This window comes from Nannobrachium achirus, assembly GCF_963921795.1.
Source record: "Nannobrachium achirus genome assembly, chromosome: 9".
Taxonomy (NCBI): domain Eukaryota; kingdom Metazoa; phylum Chordata; class Actinopteri; order Myctophiformes; family Myctophidae; genus Nannobrachium; species Nannobrachium achirus.
Genome location: NC_137818.1, coordinates 22,464,887 through 22,489,113, shown reverse-complemented (window position 1 = coordinate 22,489,113; position 24,227 = coordinate 22,464,887). Strand labels below are relative to the sequence as shown.

The 24,227-nt window shown below is 42.2% G+C and overlaps 2 protein-coding genes across 2 annotated transcripts in view; both read right to left on the bottom strand.

Moving 5' to 3' along the window:
- Positions 1-3,562: 3,562 nt before the first annotated feature.
- The window catches only part of dnajc5ab (DnaJ (Hsp40) homolog, subfamily C, member 5ab), a 32,573-nt gene continuing 11,908 nt past the window's right edge, over positions 3,563-24,227 (bottom strand). Inside the window, exons 2-5 of the mRNA XM_080733125.1 lie at positions 8,993-9,159; positions 7,466-7,679; positions 6,391-6,562; positions 3,563-5,756 (exon numbers count right to left, since the gene is read on the bottom strand). Coding sequence (XP_080589251.1) covers positions 5,659-5,756; positions 6,391-6,562; positions 7,466-7,679; positions 8,993-9,099 — 591 coding nt within the window. The 5' untranslated portion in view covers positions 9,100-9,159 and the 3' untranslated portion in view covers positions 3,563-5,658. The remainder of the gene's footprint in view (positions 5,757-6,390; positions 6,563-7,465; positions 7,680-8,992; positions 9,160-24,227) is intronic.
- Positions 22,328-24,227, bottom strand: part of LOC308291273 (N-alpha-acetyltransferase 25, NatB auxiliary subunit-like) — a gene marked incomplete at its 3' end in the record, with an annotated part of 2,913 nt that continues 1,013 nt past the window's right edge. The window contains exon 1 of the mRNA XM_080733256.1: positions 22,328-24,227. This exon is cut by the window's right edge and continues 1,013 nt beyond it. Coding sequence (XP_080589382.1) covers positions 22,328-24,227 — 1,900 coding nt within the window.

The following is a 24,227-nucleotide window of genomic DNA, read 5'->3' as shown; positions in this document are numbered from 1 at the left end:
GAAAGTGTTGAGTGTGAAGACAAAGTACATCCCAAATCCGAGCCTCCTGGTCCCCTCGCTGTGTGCCTGTTACACAGACACCGGTCTGTTCAGAGTGTCTGAGTCCACTTCTCCTCCTCTCCTTCTTTACTTCAACATCGCTCACTCAACGGACACTCCATTCCCCCTTCTGTTCCCACAGGTACAGATCACTATGCTAATCTGTTTGTAGGTCGCCATCCGCCACAGACCAAGAAGGAAGGCAGAGAATGAGAGAGAGATAGCGAGAGAAACAACAACCAAAGAACTCAAAGGGATGGGGGTGTCAGATTACAGCCAAGTTCCCAGGGACAGTCCCTCCACGCTGACCCTAACACACGCGCACACACACACACACACACACACACACACACACACACACACACACACACACACACACACACACACACACACACACACACACACACACACACACACACACACACACACACACACACACACACAGCTACCATATCAGGCGGTAGGTATGTGGATACATCATACCATGCCAGGCTGTGCTCTTTCTACAATTACCTCCACTGCTCCCCCACGCACACCCCCTACTCTATTAGCTAACCACAGACAGCCACACTATTAACAAGGGCTCACACTGTTTGTATCTTTTTGTGCTATAGATTCATACACAAATTAGTTGATTAACTATTTTGTTTCTCACTTTCTTTGCACATGGAGAAAGTAGACGTTTTTAATTTTAAACAGGGCACATGTATATCTATATATCTAAGCCAGTTGATTCAATTCAACTCAATGGGTGGGAAACAAAAACACTTTATATGGGAAGGCCGATGACCTGATCCCCATACAGGCCCAGTAGCATGCTACTGTAGTATTAATAGATGTAAATTGTGCAATATTAAACCTCCTTCTGTTTTTTTGTCAGGTCATCTTGATAACACGACTCATAATTAGGTCTTGAAATCTTGACATGCGTCCACCCTTATGAAAAGAGATTGGGCCTTTAGGGCCATTACTGCAGGCCGAGCATGAAACAGAAAGTAGACAGTACAATGTATATTTATTATCCATTTGTAACCCTATTTGGCAAGATTTGTACACTCTTGAGTCAATGGTTGCAATGGGCAACCAGACTATTCTAGTCCTAAGGTTTTCTGAGAACCTAGTTAACTAAAGTAAACCTGTTTTCATTCGCTGCATTTTAAAAATGGCTGCCAAAGTGCCGGGATGCCACAAGTCTCCATAGACTTCCATGTAATTCCTAGTACACGGATCATGCACCACGTGTGTGCACGCCGTTCACAAGAAAAAAGAAAATCTGACCTAGAACAATAGTGTTGCCTACAGTATAGCAACCACACTAACAATCATATAAAGCTCCTATGTTTCATGCAGCAAGTTTGATACCTGGGCTGGTCCTGGAATCCTGTCGCGTGAGTCCAGTGTGAGAACTGGAAGGCCTGGAAGTTGAAGACATCAACTAGACTGTAGGGAGACACTGTAATGAACATAATGAATGGTGAGATCCTGTAATGTAGAGACAAGGACATACACAGACCCTACAAATAGACTTTTGGATGTACCTCATACGTGATGATACGGGATGTACTTCATACGTGATGAAGTCTAGCAAATAGTATCCACTCCTATGGAAACGGGTATAAGAAGAACACAGCCTCATTGCCACAGCCAGGTAGTACGTGTCGACACAGTGACGAGTGGCACAGCAAACTGACGTCAGCGCATTCACCCCAGTTATGAACTGCCATTGCGTGATATTTACATCTGCTGTAAAGACATACAGTTCAGGATATAACTGAGGAGAAACAGACTATGGCTCTAGGACATACATGGGCAACAGGCGGCCTGGGGGCCACATGCAGCCCTCACCTTCACTTAATGCGGCCCTCAAGTTAATACCGGAATATTGATATATTATTGATTTCAGCGGTTACAATTCCAAACATGACCTGCTTTAATTCCGTCAGTCTATATTAGTAGCTTAATGACTAGTATAGTAGTATTAAAATGTAAAAAATATAAAGAATTATGTCCAATGTAGGTATTTGTATTTAGGTTCATAGAGTCAACATGAATATATAACTAAATGTGTTTGAAATTAAATCAAAATGTTAAATTTCAGGATTCCAATTAAAAAATAATTCAGGATTCCAATTGAAAAGAAGCAAAAATAGCAGATCTACAAGCTCAAAACGCATAGCAGCGCGATGCGTTTTGAGCTTGTAGATCTGCTATTTTTGTATGAGATACTAGAATGACAAAGTAGAACGTAGCAATATGCAATGTGGCCCTCTGGAGTGAAGGTGGAAATATAGTGGCCCTCATTATCATCACAGTTGCCCATCCCTGCTCTAGGACTTTAATAAAACTCACACAGACACAAAGAGGTTCTGAAGCATCGGAAACATTTATTTTACAACAACACATCAGATCATTTTTTGTTTTGTTTTTCTATTTACCCATTTGTCTGTCTGTCTGTCTGTTTCTGTCTGGGCCAGTATGCCAGACACACACGTACACACTATGGATCCATGCTACAACAGAAAAATAAAACAATAACTACATCTCTACCTATGAACTGCCACTGCATGTATGTACAGCAGGCCTGTCAACCAGGAAAGAAAAAGCTTCTAAAAATGTATACATCATATTTATATTTACCAGCTATCCCAAAAATTCAATATTAAAAAGATAGCAAAAATAAAATAAATAAAATAATGCTTCAATATCATCTGATCACTATATTTGCACTATTGTCATTTCTCATTAGTTGTCTATCTCTCTTAATATTTTATTCATCAGTTTTCCTAAAAAGAAAGTGTTTTGTTTCCAGTTGTGCATTAAGAATATACACTTCCTTCACTCAGACATGGCTTCATGTTTGAGAAAGAAATATATATATATATTTACTGTATATATATAAAAAGTTTAGGGTTTGGGGTTGGAGAAGTGGCATTTCATTGGTCAATATTCTCATAACACGCTGGTATGACAATCAATCAAACATCAAAGATAAAGCGTGGGGAAAAACAATTAATTGAGTCAAAACCATTGCAGAACGTGATTGGGTAAGAGGTCTAGGACGGCAGACAGAAATATAAAATGGAGGATGCTCTCTCTCTCAGCTTTTATTGCACTTTGATATTAGAGTGTGGAAAGTAATCGATTTATAACAGCAGTGTCCCATCATTCCAACCAAGCAACATTATACTTATTTCTTCTCTTAAAAAATAAAAAATAAACGTTATTACCGGTATTTTCTTTATATGGTTACTTTAGATAGGAGTGTTGAGAGACAGGAAGCTACAGGTAGAGACACAATGGAGACATGTGAGACATGAAGGGAGTCAGACTCACAGCACTCACGAGGAGCATAACATGATCTATGCACTAACTGGCTGATCCATCAGGCACCTTCTCTTTTTAGTCTCTTGTAGTAGAGTTAGGCTAGTTCAGATCAAAGATTTGTGAGAGGGAGGGACGAATCCGTTGCAAGCCCTAAACTTTGTGGCATGGCCGTGTCACCAGCTGCAAATCGCTGACACACAAGCCTGTGGATGCAACGCGTTATGAGCTTGTACGTTTGCTATTTTCAAGGTGTGACATCGTCACATATAACGGAGCATAAATATAAGCATTAGAACGTCGCAAAGGAAAATCGCAAGCATTTGGTTGGAATGAAAAGCTGCAAACACTCGTACCTCTGCAGCACGTGACTGGACACAGCTGTTATGAAGCATTTAATTGACACACAAATATATGATTAAAAAAACTGCCTCCTTGTTTTTCTAAAAACATGAAATAATGACACAACACATACAGGTTCAGTCCCAGGAGTGATGGATTGCTATTCACGTTTGACAAATAAACGTGTCTTCTTAAAAAATAAATAAACAAAAAAGGCTAAACGAACAGTTTGAATGTAAACTGCTGACGTTTATATTTTTTACTGTTACTAACGGGATCACCCTCGACTTAAAGAGAGCGGCTGTCACAGAAACAAACTTTGGATATGAATAGGTCAATATCCTCCCTTCATTAACCTCATAAATAATAAGAAAACAAAAGAAAAAGATGAAAAACAAAACTACTGAGAGACATGAAGAACATGATTTAAAGAATCAACACTTTGGGTTTTGGAGATTAACAACTTAAAAGTCTAACATTTAGTTTACAACACATGTACAGCAGTTTAACTTCCTCACACACAATCAAAAACTAGAGAGAATCAGTAATTAATAAAAAGGGCTCAGTGTGTGTGTGTGTGTGTGATGTGTGTGTGTGTGTGTGTGTGTGTGTGTGTGTGTGTGTGTGTGTGTGTGTGTCTTCAATATTTGTATCAGCGCCAAAGAAATTCAGTTTCGGTTGGGCTCCATTTTATTTCCCCCTGTTCCCTTCCTCTCTTTTTCCTCTCCCATCTTCCCTTTTTCTCACCTCACCTTCACGATTTGAACTTTGGGAGGAAATAAATGCAGAATGTACGTGTATGTAATATGTGTTACTAGGCCAAGGAGTATGTGTCTGTGTATTTGCAATTAATTGCAGTTTGACAAGACAGTTGTAATGACTGTCTAACTCTAAGAGACAGTTGGCTGGTTTGGTTGTATATGATTGTGTGGATGTTAAACGTTCCTTGGTTCAGTCTGGGTCTGTCGACTGATTATCTTTGAGTCTAGCCATGGTATGGGTATGTGTTAGGTCATGTGTGTGGTCATAATACATCAGTGCGGCAGCTGTGATAATGAATATGGGTGTTGTAGTGTGTGTCTGGCGTGCATTAGTGCAATGGCTGTGAAGTGTGTGTGTGTGTGTGTGTGTGTGTGTGTGTGTGTGTGTGTGTGTGTGTGTGTGTGTCTAGTGGGTGTCAGTGTGGTAGCTGTAATGTGTATACAGGGCTGTTTCTTGCTACTGTATTATGCAGACTATGGTTGCATAACTCCCCCAGAGCCACCAGGGGGCCCTAGTGTAGCACCTATACATGTTCAGACAAATGCATTTATTGTAGACTAGAAAAGATGCCACAACAGATGTTCTGTATTAATTATTATTAAGAAAGCAACATATGGACTGACTAAATTCACAACCTGGATGTTACTTTTGATTTTCTATTGTTACTTTATTTTGTTATTTTTGTGTTATATGTAGGCCTAGGTATAGACCTAACACAAGCCATCTAGAGTCTGTCTCTTCCATGCATGTTTTGTTTTTTATTTTATGTTTTCATATCTTTTGTATTGTCAAATCAAATCAAAGGGGAATGGATAGGGGAACAGGGGTAAGCAAATCCATTTAAATCATCAGACTAGTGCTGTTCATAGTCTGGCGATTTAGTGTTTAGTGCTGCAACCGACGATAATCAAGTTTGATGGACATTTGTGATGCCAGTCGGCCTTGGTACAGCTTCAGTCTACTGTCTTAGCGAATAAAAGGCCAAAAACAAATATTTAAAAAAAGAAATGCACGTATAAAAAGGAGTAAGTTACCTTGGGCCCCCAAAGAATAGTGCTCCTAAAAAGCTAGAAACAGCTCTGTGTGTGGTTGCCTAGTATGCATCAGCGTGGTAGCTGTGGTGTGTGTGTGTGTGTGTGTGTGTGTGTGTGTGTGTGTGTGTGTGTGTGTGTGTGTGCGTGTGTGTGTGTGTGTCTAGTATTCAGTGCGGTAGCTGTGATGGGCATCAGAGGTGAGCCCTGTCGTCTCTGTGGCTGAAGATGGCTGCATCATGATTGGCTCCCCCGTAACGTCTGGAAAGACAAACACAAATGTTTCCAGCCACACACAATAACCCAGCCAAATAAAGTGTGTGTGTGTGTGTGTGTGTGTGTGTGTGTGTGTGTGTGTGTGTGTGTGTGTGTGTGTGTGTGTGTGTGTGTGCGCGCGTGTGTGTGCATGGCTCCCAGTCTTTCTTAAAACATTCTGTTACACGCATGCACGCCTCCTACTAAGACTGTCTGGATCATGGTCAGAAACTCAACTTTATACATCATACTGTATTTCTATGCGGTTTGCAGGTATAATATACAGTATGTATACATGTATGTATGTATGTATGTATGTATGTATGTATGTATGTATGTTTATGTGTGCGCAAGAATTGTCAAGGCGTATCTGAGACAGCCAAATGTATTACAGACGTGTTCATGGGAATTGTAGGCTTAAACAATTACCGTAGACAACTGTGACTTTCAAACATGCAAACTTCATTACTCTGCCACCAATATGGAAAAGTAAGCGTTGCCTTCCATAACAAATTTTAACATGCATTTGGCAGGAGTTACTTTCAAAGCTGTGTGTGTGTGTGTGTGTGTGTGTGTGTGTGTGTGTGTGTGTGCGTGTGTGTGTGTGTGTGTGTGTGTGTGTGTGCGTGCGTGCACGCACCTCTCTCATCAGTGGTCATCTGAGCCTCCAGGTCTTCAGGCGATACGTAGAACTCAGGCTCTTGGTCAGGGGGTGGGCGTGGTTTACACTTCCCACAGCAGCAGTTACAACAGCAACACAGACAACAGCAGAAATAGCAGCCGGTAGCGACACCGCAGAAGATGAACAACGCCTGAAGGGACAGAGAGAGAGAGAGAGAGAGAGAGAGAGAGAGAGAGAGAGAGAGAGAGAGAGAGAGACTTAAAACAGCACTGAATCATGTGAGTAAATTAACAATGGTCAGGAGTAGAGAAAGAGAGAAAGGTACAAGAATAGCGGTGAACACATGTTTGATGACAGTGCACCTTTACCTTCACTCCAAGTGGATTTGAAAAAGCATGCAGTTATTACTCTGTCCTTTTTTAATACATCCACTAATACATCCATTATCCTTCCATGCCGCCTATCTACACAGTAAGATCCTCAGTTCATTTTTTAACTTTTTTTTCCCCTTCTTTTTGGAGACGACATTGACACAGGATTATGGAATATATCCTTACATTGCAAAGGTAATCGGCACCATCTGTATTCTGTAGGCTGCCACTAAATAGACTGGCTGCTACTTGCTAATGTTCACTTTAGTCACAGGACCAGAGCATAATGCTGTGCAGTGCCATAGACACAATTGGCATAAAACCGGTATTTTACTGTATGTCAGTGACCTGCCGGTCACCGATTCGGCTGGTTTGATATCATACCTGCCGATTTTTTATATTGGCCGATTCTGATTTCCATCTTACCTCCCACCTTCCATGCATCCCTCTCTCTATCCGTACCATGGCCCAGCAATAGGACAGTACAAAGTAGGTGCTAACCTTCTCTCCAAACCTTTACGTCATCTTTCCCACCATCTATTTATCCATCTACTGCAAGGGTCTTCAACAGGGGGTCCGGGACCCCTAGGGGGTCCTCAGAATTACTATAGGGGGTCCTACTATAGGGGTCCTTGGCCTGAAAACGTTGAAGACCCCTGATCTACTGTATCTATATCCTTCCCTCCCTCCTCCCATCCATCCATCCCTCCCTCTATACATACCTTGGCCCACCAAGAGGACAATACAAAGTAGGTGTTGACGTTCTCCTCTCCAAACTGCTCGGCGACGTAGAGGCCCAGGGAGCCGTACTTGTCGTAGATGTTCCTCTTGGTGCAGTCGTTCAGGATGCTGTGGGCGTTGTTGATCTCCTTGAACTTCTCAGACGCTTCAGGGTTGTCAGGGTTCTTATCTGGGTGGAATTTCAACGCCAGCTTCCTGAAAGGGGGGGGGGGGGGGGGGTGGAAGGATGAAATTAATCAGAGGGAGCGATAGAAAAAAAGGAGTTAGAGGAAGAAATGAGGAGGAGAGAGGGAGGAAAGACTGAGAAAGGGGGTGGAGCTAATACTTTTCTCTCCAACAACTGTTTATTTTATAACAACGGTAGGAATTGCTGCATGGATCTAATGGCTCACTCAACAGGTGCTCTTTAGTGGAACAGGTACATACAGTATATATAAAAACTAAGACGACCGAGAAGTCCTGCTTTATTTTAAATGGTCCGGTGCGGTGGTACAGACAATACCAAGGCACTCTGCATGTTGACTCTTAGGTCTTCTGTCCAGGTCTCTGATGGAGGTCAATAGTCCATATCAGCACTCTAACTCCCTCTAGTGGGTCATACCAATAACTGTGTGCCCTAAAGGAAAAGTAAACCCAAAAAATTACTTATTTTCTATCAATTGCACACCCCGTGAAGCATTGAATTTATGGAGAGTTTATTGGGGTTTTGACGCATTCCAATAATTTGATGATAAGAATAAAGCTGGTAATGTCTGGTAGACACAAAGAGTCTCCTTTGTGTCTCCTACCAATTATTGGCTCAGGATTGTGACAAAAAAAAAACAATCTCATGAAAGAATTCAATGCTTCAGGGTGTGTTGATATGAAATAAGTATTTTTTTGGGGTGAACTACTCCTTTAATTACCTGTCTGGAATGTCTTGACATCCACTAGTGCAGCATAATGCGTCATGACTTCATGACTCCGATTAAAGCCAGGGATAAGCATTATGTGGTAACGTGTAATAATTACAGAGGACATCTGTATTTTTTAATTCAGAGCGAATCGGTCACGTCCCTAATTTGTAAAGTAATAATTCTAGGGCAAATGACCTACCATATTTCAATAAACACTGAGGTCATTGGATAATAGTAGTCCAGTGTGAATCGACAGCTCAGTAATTTGGGGTAAAATTTTGGTTTTAGCAGCCTGCATCGGAAATGAGTGATGTATATCAGACCAGTTACCCATATATGGAGACCCCTGGTACCCATATATGGAGATCCATGTACTGTGTATGGTACATCCCTTTTATGCCCATACATGGAGAACCCTGTCTGAACCAGCCACACAGATAAGGGCTGTCTTCCTATGTATGGGCATTCCCATATGAAGTCCTGTTAGACATGGGCTTAATATTGATGACATCAGGGATCTCCATATATGGGCATAAAAGGATTCTGTTAGAGTGGTTCCCATGACATCACAACATCCAATCCCCTTTTTGTCCTCTGGTGTAGTGTTGTTACCTGTAACATTTCTTGATTTCCTCTGGTGTAGCATTTTTATCGACTCCCAGAACGATGTACAGTGAGTCTCCTGACGTGGAGAGAGTTCTCTGTCTCTGGTGATCCATTGCGCCTCTCTCTCTGTCCTTTCCTCACTCTCACACTCCCTTGCTCACTCAGCACCTCACCTGTCAGATAGAGGAAAAAGAAGCAAGGTTAGAGGAGAGATATTCTTTTAAATAGTTCATCCACATGACCCTTCCTTTGTGTCTGGCTGCTCCTGAATAATTTATACCACCAAAACATACTGTAAACAGGGGTTGACACTAAGGTCTCAGAGGCACTTGCCCATCGGGCAAGTACAGTAACAGGTCATGTTCTACTTGCCCGAAGGTAATGCCCACTTGCCCTAAAAGTAAATCGTCCATTATAAAATGATAGGTACGATTTTAATTACCGCTCAATTTAACACTTATTTCTTTACTTTCTGGGGCTGTGCGATAAAATGTCAAACCTCAATACCTCCAAATACCAAATACTTTAGCTATGATTGAATATGTCTATGGTTTCACACTTGTTATTTTATATTTTTAAATGTAGCAACAGTAAAAACAGAACATTAGGTAAATAGTGCTCTTATTTTACATTCCACAGACCAGAAGACAGCGCACTGGCCACGTTCAGGTGTTTAGACAGATATCTCGTGTTGTGTTTATAGACATTTGTGTCCCCTCTCAAATGAGCACTTGCAACCTGAAAGTCAACTTCACCTGCCCTGATGTTTTATTTACCTGGCGGGGGCAGGTGGGCAAGCCTTAGTGTCAATGCCTGTGTAAACTATACATACTATGTATACTATGTTCTTGCCTTTTTTTTTTTTTTTTATTATTTTTAAAAACATTTTAAAATACTTCAAATAGCTAATCTACATCAACACGTTGTGAGCTTGTAGAGCAGCTAATTACTATTACTATTCAACATTTGCAAAAGAGTTTAGGGATAAGGGGTAAGGCATGGACGAAAAGATGTAAAGTGTCTTGAGACAACTTGGTGTGATTTGGCAGTTGGCACTATAATAAAATACATTTGAATTGAATAATACTTGCTTTAGTCACTTTAGTTGACATGAAATAAGGTCAGTTTGTGGGCACACAATGGCCCCGTTGTCTACTGTATTCCCTCGTACACTGCAGTACTGCAAGCAAGCAGGGAGTGGCCTGAGGCAGAAAGGTGCACAGACTTTAAGACATGCACACCTTTCCTACACTGACAATGTGCATCCCCTGCCAGCTTGATGGTGAGACAACAAACTCCCCCATTCTGTTTCTGTACCTTCTAAACAAAACAGCAATGTATGTACGGTACATTAACCACCTTGAACAAGCTGTGTAAAAAGGCCTAGTAGGGAGTTGGCCAGAGGAGGTTACTGGAAGTCAACTCAGCCAGTCAACACAAGTACAACGTAACTAAGTCGACTGTGTGTGTGTGTGTGTGTGTGTGTGTGTGTGTGTGTGTGTGTGTGTGTGTGTGTGTGTGTGTGTGTGTGTGTGTGTGTGTGTGTGTGTGTGTGTGAGAGCTTATTGTAAGCATGGTAAGCTCAACCAGACTGGTGAGATACAAACACAACAACAGAAAGCTCTGCAGTTAACTGCAATGCAAGTAGAAATGAGAAGGGCTCAAAACATCAAAGACTTAATTTTATGCAGTGAGACTGTCTGCTGAGTCTTGAGCCACAGTTCAACGTATTCAGCTATAGCTCAAAAATATATGCAAGGGAATTTGCCATGTTTCTGAACATACAAAAATGCAGCCCCACACGAATAAAATACAATATAGAGATTATTGTAGGATACATTAAACAAGTTCAGAAATATAATTTAATAAACAGAAGCATATTTGAAATACTTTATATAAATACATATTTCAGTATGGGAATATAATATCAAGAAGAAAATCACTTCAATCAATTATCACGTGGTATTAAAATGTGCCTAGATAGTGATACACATATACACACAGAGTCCCCTACACCAAAAATATTACTCTATTATGCTTTAGTAGAGTTTAGTGCTTTGCTCAAGGGCACGTAGTACTATCCATCATCCAGTCACCAGTTTACAGCTGGAATGCACCCTCACTTGGTGCCTGAAACCCATAGCAGTCAACCGGCTGGATATTCTGACTGGCTTTGGCTCAAAGTCAAACCAACAGCTTTGTTTGACAGGCATGCAGCACACGATTGCACTCACTGTAGAGTGTGTATAATGTGCCTTTCAAGAAAGGGAAAAGGTGCTGCCAAAAGAATCTCATCTCCACTCCAGTGCTTCCACTTAAACCAGTGTTATTGACAAGTGAGGTACAATGTTAACTCATACCTCGCGATCCCCGTAGAGACCGTAGATTTCCCGCTGTACCGCGCTGCCATGCCCGTAGAGCCCGCAAAGTTTAATTAGCTTTAATCATTATGAAAGGATTAAAAGTATTAGCGCAGATTTTCGCTGATTCTGGCTCTTTAGGCCCGCCCCCCTAACTGTATCCGGTCATTTCCGGTCTGGACCGGATCCAGCTTTCCGTATCCAGTCTGAGCCTGGGCCATAGTCCCGCCTCCATTGGTTTACTGTGTAACAGAAGTGGAAGCTACTGGGCGATGGAACGCTCGTTTTTCAATCGGATTCTTGCGTTTGGAAACTTTGATCCAGTCTCTACACGCCTGGATTATGATCCCCGCACATATCGTGCGTTTTGTGCGCGAACGTGTCCACGTGTTACCATAGCGCACAGTTGGCTTTTTTCAATGCTTTTTCATGTAAACACTGGCTGATAAGCAGAGATACAGCGTGGCAACGGATATGTCTTTTTCAATGGGGTTTTTTGTATTCGAAAGCTTGTCACCGAGTCTACACGTCTACTAGATGAGTCGCGCACAGATTGTGCACGATGCGTGCGCGTGCCCACGTTAAAAGGTAAGGACAATTTGGCAGCTGCTTACTACAGCTATGTTTAAAATGGCAGAGAAAAAGTTAAACTGTACAATTAAAGGACAACTTTGTTTTTTTACAACAAAGGTTCATATTTTAGATAGTCGTTAGAGAAAAGAAAAGTCGAGCGTTGGGACGGTCGCATGAGCCGACTCAGCGGACAGAATAGTAAATCCCCCCGACTTTCGGCACCTCCGCGCAGTCCATGTGAACACAGCAAAGCGCTCCCTCCCTCCTTGTCCACCACTGGCCCCCACCGTTGCGCTTAGGTTCATTGGGAAAACCGTGGTCGCGAGTATGACATAGGAGCAAAATGGCTGCTGTTTGAATATATAGTTAATATAGGTCTGTCTTAAACCAATCTGGCAAGCCATCGTCAAGGAAAAGTTCAGTCGCTCTTTTCATTTGAGCTCAGTTGTAACTCGAGCTCAGTTCGGCTGTTCTTGAGAGACTAGTCTTAAGCAGACCCTCAGTATTTCTCACACGCACACGCTCACACACACACCTGCAGGAGGTGCTTGCTTGACTGTGACTGACTTCCTTTTTAGCCTAGTACTGTGTGTGTGTGTGTGTGTGTGTGTGTGTGTGTGTGTGTGTGTGTGTGTGTGTGTGTGTGTGTGTGTGTGTGTGTGTGTGTGTGTGTGTGTGTGTGTGTGTGTGTTTCTGAAAGCCATTAGTCCCTGGTCATTAAAGTCACCAGATGGCCACTGTCACCATAGAAACCAGGCATCGCCAAAGCAACACACTTGACACCACACCGGTTTAACACCTCCCTCTCTGTCCCCGGTTAACCAATGACAACAAAGATGACAGCCTACCACAGACTGGGATTAACCAATAGCTGTGAGCCATCACTATCCCAAGGATTAGCCACTGTGTGTGTGGTGAATAATCACATCCGGACATCGCAGTGAACATAAGCCAATGAGATTCCACCTTACTGAGCCAGCAGCCAATGGGACTGTGTGTTAATAGACAGTCAGGGAGTCATGGACTTCATTCATAAGAACTAACTGACTGGCAGAATTAACACAGTGGAGTGAGTAGGACAGCATATGGTCTACTCTATACTCTACTGTATATCTAAGGTGGTGTATGCGCGTGCAGTGCTGCACGCACGCACGCTCACACACTGCGAGTGCACACGCACGCAGCACGCTCACACACGCACATTGCGAGCACACACACACACACACACACACACACACACACACACACACACACACACACACACACACACACACACACACACACACACACACACACACACACACACACACACACACACACACACACACACACATGCTAAAAGGAATTCCTTAGAAATACTTTCAAATGTGAGCTTATTAGAGGTGGTTCGACTGCTTGTCTATGTGTCAGTGTGTGTTTGTAGCTAGGGCATCACTAGTTCAGCTTAGCCTGCAACCTTCATCGTGTGGCATTTTATCTGACTTAAAGAGTCAGATCATGGTTTTGTGCGAGGAAATCTTTCTGTGTGAGTGGTGCTTTAGTAGTGGATAGATTCGGAGCACTGCCACTCTATTGTCCTTTTGAATTAAGAATCACACACACACACACTAACTGGGAGCAATGCCTTACAGGTTGTGCAGAATGCGCGCGCGCACACACACACACACACACACACACACACACACACACACACACACACACACACACACACACACACACACACACACACACACACACACACACACACACACACACACACACACACACACACACACACACACACACACACACACACACACACACACACACAATCACTGTTATTTATGTTATGTTTAAGTATTCTTATCATCACCAGTAACACACAATTTTCATTTCTCTAAGTTCAAGAATAAAAAAAAAAGATTCAGTATGAGAGAGCACAAGAAAAAGAGAGAGAGTGTGTGACTGCGTGTGTGTGTGTGTTTGAATAATTAATCGTTACAAGCAGGCTTGCTAAGATGGTGACAGGTCATTTTACACTCCATTACAGGTTTAGTGTCACAGACTGAAAGACACACACAGCCTATCCTCTTACTTACTGTAGGAGGTACAACCCATAGGGGAATAGATCTACTCCAATAGAATAGACATACTACTATTAAATGTTGTATGGCTACTATGGCATACATTATTACATTTTACATAATAAAAATAGCATAGTATGAACTAAATATATGACACTTTTTGTTATCCCATACCCAGCCATTCATTGTTTGCTGGGTGAAGGCTTGATAAAAGGATCAAGAGGGTGTTGAGCTTGTGCTGACTGGTCAGCTGCAGCCCTAGGGCTGATACAGCAGCTGACCAATTAGGCTTTACAATGCTATGTGAGGGCCGTGGGGCGCGGCTCCTCTCAGTGATACTCTGGCTGTTTTAGGCCACGGCCAGACGAATCTGGATCTTTTTAGAATCCCAGATTTTCATATATCCACATAGAAAAATATCCAGGTCCACACGAGTCCACACAAATATCTAGCTCCCATGATCAGCTCCAAAAAGCATGCCAGGCCAGTAGGCAGCGCCGTGGCGGTAAGCGATTTGTAATACCATAGAAGAACAAGCATGCGTTCCTGTTTGGTTGTGCGTGTGTGTGTCAGTGTGTGAGCGCGTGTGTTTGCATGTGTGTGTGTTGTGACTCTCTGTCTCACTCTCGCTCACATGCAACGTCATCGTCTTCAGAGCAGCTTCAGTTTTCATGCCTAAACGGATCCAGTGGATAGGATATTTTCGTACATCACTTCACTTGTTTATCCGGTTTCAAAAAGATCCAGTTTAGCGGCTTCAGAAATATCCAGATTTGTGTTGCCGGCACCTTAGGCAAAGGGTTGAATACACATCAGCAGAAGTGTTTCTCTACCGTGTTTTGAGAAAGCGGTGAAGTTAAACGCATGGAGCCAGGAAGTGAGCCTGGAAAAAAAACAGGGTGAGGGACGAGGGTGTCAAAGTTCAACTTTGCCGGTGCCACTTGTGTGGCGGGACAAAGTAGCAGCCAACCAGAAGCACGCAGCACTCTGAAGTAGGCGTGGACTACGCATACACACTCGACACCACAGTTGGACAGAAACTGACTACTGAATGGAACGTTGGAAGTAGTATTGATAACGAAGTTTTAAACTCGCAGTTGCAGATGTGAAATGAATTAATGAATCAAGATTGAGCAACTGCTTGGCCTAATTCTTACCTAAATTGTATAGTGGCCATTTAGAAATAAAATAAGAGAATTGAGTACCTAGACCTACATAGGGACTAAGAACCCAAAATGACTTTTTTCCAATCGATTACTCACCCCATTCATGGATATTTTTTTGTTATTGTCGCATTCTTAAGACAATCATTTGAGGAGACTCTTTGTGTCTCCATAGGGAACAAAGCAGGCACTTTGAATGGTGAGTAATCGATAGATTCATCCTGTTAAGCACTTATCTTCCCTTTACTCTGATACCGTCAGGTCGGTAGTACCGAATACCGATTTGTCAGAGCGGCAAACATAACGGAGTGTCAAGTGGCCCTGTGTGTGTGTGTGTGTGTGTGTGTGTGTGTGTGTGTGTGTGTGTGTGTGTGTGTGTGTGTGTGTGTGTGTGTGTGTGTGTGTGTGTGTGTGTGTGTGCGCAGCTGTGCACCGACACCGCAGCTACACGGCAGTGCTCTGGAAAAAGGTCTATAGTGGCATGCAGCACAGAGACAGGTGTGAAAAACACCCATGTTTTTTGATCAGGCTCAGTGACCTATTCCGGGATGGTTTGCCATTCATTGCTGACCTTGGTCTGCCCATGGCTGGGACAGTGGTTGAGAAGAGAGGCATGTCCACGCACCAGTGGTCCTCACAACGCCTCGCAGCATAAAGCGTTGATGAACTTGTAGATCTACTATCTTTGGCTACAAATATGATATGATATGATATGATATGATATAGTACGTTATTGTCAGTTCACACTGAAATTTGTCTTGCGACACAGCAGCCATGTATGCGACAACATATATACAAACAATTGACACAAAGGAAGAAAAACAGGATTACATACATAAGGATACAGACAAGAGCGATGTCCACTAACTAGCCTATCCCTGGCCAAACTCCTGATTTTGCCTTAAAGTCAACTGATTGACAAATGACCTTTTTAGTCTGACCTTATTGTATGCTGGAACACCTCCTTACTGAAGGCAGCAACCTATATTCTCTATGCAACACATGGCCACTGTTAATATTTCTTGCCAACCTTAGAATGCTGTTATCATACGTAGTCGTATATAGCCTCTGAAGTGGTTGTCCAACTATCTTTGAACAAATGTTCAGTTTTGCAGTAGTTGTGACTTTAGGGCTGCAGACAAGCATCCATACCAGGTGGTACTACAGTACTGAAGAACACTCATAATAACAGAAGTGAAAAACAAAAGAAGAATCTGTCTAGTGTCTACTAGCACCAAATGATCTTAAACGGTGAAGGAAGTAGATTCTTTGCTTTGTTTTCTTACAAGCTGATTCAATCTGATCTTTCCATGACAAAAGATGATCTATTACTACTCCGAGGTAGGGATGGGACAATATGCGCCACTATCATTTATCGTGATAAAAAACACTCATAATTGTATCGTGGAGATTTAATTTATCGTGATATCGTTTTCCGTCATGCACTGGGATCAATTCACCTTTTATTTGCAGAGCTGAAGCGTTGCGACGCGTTGTGAGCTTGTAGATCTGCAATTTTTTGGCATATGTTCCACCCCAGGATAATGGCTTTTGATTACCGCAATATCATAAATCGCGATTTATTTTGTCACAATATTCGTGAGATGAACTTTTCATATTGTCCCATCCCTATGTGTGTGTGTTTGTCTAGTGGTTATTCTGTTGCTTTAACCTTTATTTGCCCTGGAAGGCTTTGTGGAGTGACAAAGCTCTTTTACAGCAACATCCTGTTTGACAACCAAACCCTAGCCTAGGATCTGTCCAACAACACCCTGCTACACATTTAAAGAATTTACCGATGTATTAGACAGTGTTTTAGCTTGTGAAACTAGGGATGGGACGATACGCGATATTATCGTTTATCGTGATAAAAAACACTCATGATAATCGTATTGTGGAGATTTAATTTATCGTGATATCGTCCTCCGTCATGCACTGGGATCAATTCACCTTTTATTTGCCAAGCTGCATATCTGGTACCACTTAAACCCTCTATAATTGGTAAAAGGTACTTATAATATACGTACTTGGTACAGAGTTTTTTTCCCACTCTCTATCAAATGTCTTCACGCGTTGTGAGCTTGTAGATCGGCTATTTTTTGGCAAATGTTCCGCCCCAGGATAATGGATTTTGATTATCGCTATAATATCGTAAATCGTGTTTTCTTTTGTCACAATAATCGTGATATGACATTTTCATATCATCCCATCCCTATGTGAAACAGACCTCCATTTTATTCTATCCTGCTGTATTGTTCTCATTACAACTCTGGCGTAATAAATGGATCATTAGCCAGCATTACTGACTACAACTCACTAGCTGCTGCCTGTACTGTATGTGTCACTCTCTTTTTGTTTCGCACACACACACGCACGCAGTACTGGAAAGGGCCTTTTGATACAATATGTATACATTACATGGGTCACACTCAAAGTACGATTCATATCCAGATACTGACAGAATTTATATTATGGTACTGTATATTGGGATGTTCTACAAAAATTACTGAGAATCTATAATTTGAGCATATTATATATATATATAATATATATATATATATACCAAAAGTACAAAACCACACGTTATGTCACAGGCAAACAAACATTGTTTCACTCATATCCTTCTACTGTGTCTGTCACTCTCTCTCTCTCTCACACACACACACACACACACACACACACACACACACACACACACACACACACACACACACACACACACACACACACACACACACACACACACACACACACACACACACACACACACACACACACACACACACACACACACACTATTAGGTCACTACTTGTACAATGGTCCAGCTGTGCCCTGCTTCCAGTGAACATCTGTCTCTGCACACAGTATAACTACAACCCAGCTTCCCTGAACGCTGTCTAGTCTTTATAGATCTCCATTTCCATTTGCCCTCTGTACTACATCCCACCATCTAATTTCTCGCTCTGTCTCTACATTAGGGATGGGACGATATAAAAATTTCATATCATGATTATTGTGACTAAAGAAATTGCAATTTACGATATTATCGCCATAATCAAATCCATTATCCTGGGGCAGAACTTTTGGCAAAAAATAGCAAATGTACAAGCTCACAACGCGTCGCAACGCGTTGTGAGCTTGTAGGTCGGCTATTTGATATAAACGATAATATAGCTTATCATCCCATCCCTACATCCCTCCATCTCTTGCCACCCTTTGTCTCTCTTTAGTCTACACACTACACAGTCAAATCCTGAGTGTTTATTTATGCATTTGAGCTCCAAGAGTACAAAACCAAACACTTTGTTACATTTGAGCACTCAACACTAAGGATTTTGCTGTGTACAAGGTTTTGACGACGTTACTGCCATCAGCAATATTAAAGGCATCAGGAAGTGAAACGATGGTTTATTTTCTTTTTACAGAGCCAGCTGGGATGGATGGTGTTTTGGCTTGGCCTGGCCTTGACTTAACAATGTAGCTGGTGTTTTCAAACTTTGCAGAGAATAAGTCCACGTTACAGCAATAATGACTCACCTAATATTGTGTGTGTGTGTGTGTGTGTGTGTGTGTGTGTGTGTGTGTGTGTGTGTGTGTGTGTGTGTGTGTGTGAGAGAGAGACATAAAAGAAAAACATGAAAGGAAGGAGGTGCAACACTTCACTCATAAACTATCTACTGAAAAAATGTATCTCTATATTTCGGTCAGGCTGATCGGCCTGTTTCGATCAGCCTGACCAAACCACCATCTTGATAGATTTTAAGTTTTATCTTTGACAATGAATGGTCTTCTTATTAATGTGCATTCTGTGTTGCAACTTCCTTTTCCTGTGTATCAAATGTAACACTTTCCTGTTTTTCACAGTTAAGACATTCAAACATGACTAGTTTCAGTTAAATCTCTACTGTAAAATTAGTTATTGACAGATCGTTATGCTCTGCTCATGCTGCAACTAGAGCCTGGTTACACAACGAGGTAACATGTTAATGTTAACGTACTGTAAAAGAGTAGCTTAAAAAGATTGTTCGGTTGTTGATAGAAATCACATGGTTTGAAAACTGTACTACTATTGAAATCAGCAGGCAGATTTAGATGTTTAAGATTCCTTATAATAGAGCACCGAAGTCTGACATCACTGTCGCCAGAGGGTCACTGCCACCCTGGGTCACACAGTTATTTCTTCTATTGGAAATCCCATAGGGAAATCTTAGATCTCATTTTTGTTCTGTGTTTCAAAAATAAACAAATCAGCCAGGAGATTTTACCCATATGGATATGAAGCATCAACGATTGTCAAATATCAGACTAATATCATCTGATAAAATTCGACTTTCTGTGCACTGCCGTCTTTCTTTCTGTACGTCACAATTATGTTTCTTTCTGTATGTCACAATTATGAAAAGGTAGAGAATCATGTGTAGAACTTCATATGTTGGGACAAGTTAGCTCTCCATCTCCCTTAAGCCTCTATCAGAGTCCATGGTGAAGAGCTATATATTCACTTCACCGCGTTGTAGTGTTCTAGCTATCACCTAGGCTTTGTTATGTATTTTTAGGTGATAGCTAGAAAACTACACGGTGAAGTGAATAGCTCTTCACCCTGGACTCTGATAGAGGCTTCACTCCTCTCATAAACCCATTTATTTGCTCTCTGTCTCTTCTCTTCTTTCATTCTCTCCAATTCTCTCCACATCCTCTTTCCCTCTCTTAACCACCCATCTTTCTCAGGTCACATATTAACGTGTATGTTTTCTATAGCTCTTTCTTTCCATCACCTCTCACATCATCAACTCTTTTTTTCCTGTCTCTCTACACCTCTGTCACCACCTCCTAATTAGATTATCACACCATCTGTCTTTCTCGCGCTCTACTATCTCAGAGTCTACCGTCACCTCGTATTGTCTACGCCAGGCCGAAAGGCATGGCAGAGACTATGTTTTGCCCCCTGTCCGTCCGCCCGTAGCTAATCTCCAGACTTGACAGTACTCCTACAGATTGTCCATAAATCACACAAATCGGCAGACAGCTGACAGCATCTCTACAGTCATGTAATGAACATGAAACCGTCCGATTTTCCATATTCCATCCTGATTGGCTAAGATTGGCTTCCAAAGTTTGCAGGATTGGTCCGTTTTGAACAAAATGTCTCAAATCATGAATGCAGCCTTCGATTTACAGAGGATTTTGCACACACATTCCCTGTTCACCCTTTTCACATTGGTCTGTTATAGCGCCACCAGCAGGTTGACTTTTGCCTAACACATTTTTGGAACAAAATGCCTCAAATCATGCAAGCAGCATCTTCTAGTTATCTGCTCTGACTATTTTGTCTTCTCAAAACATAGTAGCAAAAATTTAAACAAATGTATGGTTAATTATTCAAGGAAACATACAGTTATACACCAGTGTTTTTATAATAGGTGCCTCATCCCCTCACCCATAATTTTATAACATGACTGTTGGATGTAAAGACCATTCACAAAATATTACTGTAATACCTATCCACCTGTTTCCGCGAGGATTTACTGTAGCATTATCTGTGGGACACTTCCGGTTTACAGCAGACATACAAGCTCACGTCGCGTCGCAGATGCAAACGTTGTGAGCTTGTAGATCACACTCTGCGGCTGCGGCGCCGGAAGTTGCTGCACACCTTCTGCGCAATGCACGATGGAATGTTGCAAGGTTGTGGATACACTTACACTGGTTGCATTATCACTTTATACTTTTCAATAAGCCTTGGGGAACGACGTCATTTCCTATCGTCCTTTTCTTTTCAAATGTCATTTCAACCAGACAGTCCTACTTCTCTGTCTGTCTCGCACTCTCTCCATCATGTTTCTGCCTCAGTGAGAGTCACTGACTGTGCGTCATGTTATTTCCCGCACCACCAATGTGCTCAGCACAGCAGCACACATCACACCATGTTTAACCACTTGAACCCCATATTCTGGGGGTAACATTCAGCAAAAATAGCCAATTTACAAGCTCTAGTGTTGCAACACGAAACATTGTGAGCTTGTAGATAGCTTTATTTGGTATAGACAGACAAAAGCATCCCAAGTAGAGACAACTCAGGTCCAGTTTACTAAGTCTACACGGTTTAAGCGTATGTGTGTGCACAGTCTGCACACGTGTGTGTGCGTGTCCTCTTTCTGGGAACACATTCTCTTACCAAGAGTATAACTTAAAACATTATTAATATTATTGAGCGGTGCTAACCGCTCCTACATCTGTCTTTTCCTGTTTGTCCCATGTCTGACCGCACTGTCATTGGTCAATTTATTCTGTTTGTATACGTATGTATGACCAGGGTCACAATGGCCAAGCTTCGCTGGACGCGTATTGAAATGAACACATAAATAGCACCGCTCACTTTACACTGGGTGTGATTTCTATTAGGCTATAACGTATAACTGCTTGGTAACTGACCACAATTAACTAGTCTTAAATACTGTTCTTAACAGCAGACATCGAGAGCAAGTTTTTATCATTTGCTTTACCTTACTTTTTGGTGGCTGATGTTCTTTTATCTGCAGAGTATACTGTATGTACAGTACAGGAGTATCGAGAGCAGCACCACCAGGCTTTTGAAAAGTTTTTACGCAACAGCAATGAGACTGCTGAATAAGACCTACGTCTGGTGACACTGCACAGACTGAACTGAAATGTGTTTAAAATTACTATTTTAATTTTTATACAAGCATATTCATGACTTCTATTTATTATGCACTTATTATGCACTTATGCACTTAGTGCATCATTATTGCATTATGCAGATTATATGCACTTTATGCTCCCCTCTCTCTGAGAAATCTTTAACTGCAATGATGAGCCTACACAACTTCACCCAGAATGTCACCCACCTTACTTGTAATGTGATGTGACAATAAAGATTGATTCTATGATAAAGCAGGCTAAAATCATTTATATTCCAATTCCAAAATTTCTCTTACTACTGTATATAAATGAATGAGTAGCTGGCAAGGTTCTGTTTGTGTTTGACAACATGGGGGAAAAAAAATAAAACCTAGACTTGGAAAATGAAATATCATTGAGGGGTAATTGGGGTATGTGCCTTGTGCAGATGTGTTGGTGGGGTTGACAGATGGTATTGTGGGGGGGCACCAGTAGGTGATGCTGGAGGTAAAAAATACTCAATTTGGGTTATTTGACAGTACTCAGATCTTGAGGTTCTTTATAGTTGTGATTCTCTTCTTGAGCAGATCTCCAACCTCTCGCAGCGACTGCAGATAACTGCTTTGCACCTTGTCCATAACAGACCTGGTAAATGACATCTCCTCATCTGTGTCCCCTTCCAAGGTGAGACTGGCAAGTATGGCAGCTGATATACTCGTCTCCTGTCCCTTTATATGCTTCAGAGCCTGGGTAACTAGCCCCTCCAAGCTGCCCCTCAGTTCTTGGAACCCACAAATGACTGCTGGCAGAGCGGTATTGGTGACCTTTTTCTTATGCTGTAGTCTTGTCTTGTGTGGGCGGAGGACCTCGGCAGAGTAACTGGCCACCCAGAAAACGATGCTCACAGTCTCAACGAAGAAAACAAGGTTTTCTAATAATGAGGGCTTGGTTTTTAATCTGTCTTTTGTTTCCAATAGATCTCCTTTGCATTTATTCAATATTTTTTGAAGCTGTGCTATTAATGATTTGAAACCATCACAGATCTGGGTTTGAAGCTCTGATGACTCATTGAGTCCGACAGTCTCCAGCTCCTGTACGTGGACAGATAACTGGAAGGCAGCAGCCTGGCATTGACAGCTACCATTGGACAGAGCTGAGACCAAACGCGTGGGAGGGGGGCCCAGGAATGGGTACGGTGTGTATTTCTCAGATATTTGAGTTGCAGTCTGCAGAGTCTTTTCAAGCTGGGAGAGCAAGCTACGGAGGATGGAGGCCTTGTCTCCAACTCTGTTCTCACTGGCAATCTCCGAGTTCTGTTGTAAAGGGACGTATCTGTGCAGGCTCAATGAGGCAATGAGACGGAGTGTTAGAGAGCGTATCCTCAGCCACACCGATTCCTCCTCCAGAGACAGACGTCGGTGCTCCTCGGTTAAAGTTTGATCTTGAGGGTCCCAGCTGTTAAAGACGGTGAGATCTCGGTTGTCTCTCAAACAAGCCCACGGAATGTCATCCTCCTCTGGACACAAACCCATGGCCTTTACACTCTCCTCCAAACTCAACACAATGTCTGCCTCTAGGAAAAGGTCCAGCAGCATCCTCTCAGTGCGGACCTGGGCAAAGTGCAGTGATTGGTTGAGCCTGCTCCTGAGCGCAATAAATTCTGGGATTTTCTCAAATGCTCCATACTTGTACACCTGGATGATACAGTCAGATATATCTTTTTGGTTAGAGTGGAAAAACCTGAGGGAGAAATTACAGGACAGAGAGGCAGCAGCAAACTGACCCAAAGACTCGGCGTAACGCGTTAACAGATACCCAATGGTGTCATGTTGTACATGTTTAGCATCCAGACTAGAATACAGATCCACTACAGGCTCAAAGACTCCAAGGCGACAGTATAAGAGCAGCAACAACAACTTGAACTGAGCATTAGAGGGGCTGTGAGATAAGCCCTCCAGGAGGACACCCAAACACTGCCATGCCATGTTCCCATCCCCAGTCTCTGTCCATAGGTCAATGTATACATGAGCTGCCATGAGACAATACATATCGGAGAACTGCAACTCTGTCTTCGTAGCCGTCTCTCCAAACTGCAGCCCATGACGATAATGAGCTTTAAGTTCTGTGATGAGCCGCAATTTACCTTCTATGTCCAGCTGGTGATGCAGTCCAAGCAAACGACTCAGCTGACACAAACATAAATGCATCTGTAGTGTTTTGATATTCCCTGGAAATGCAAAGCCACCCTCCACCTTTTGCCCCAATGGAACTGCTTCCCCCAGTCGGTTAATAAACTGAACGTGTTGGTCAGGGGAGAGCAGGTGGAGGTATATTTTCAGGTCAGTGACGCAGCAGGGTTTGTCTCCAAACTTCTTAAAGTACTGCACCATCAGCTCTAAGGGCTCAGCTATCTGGCCGACTTTAGGACAGTTACTCTCTCTC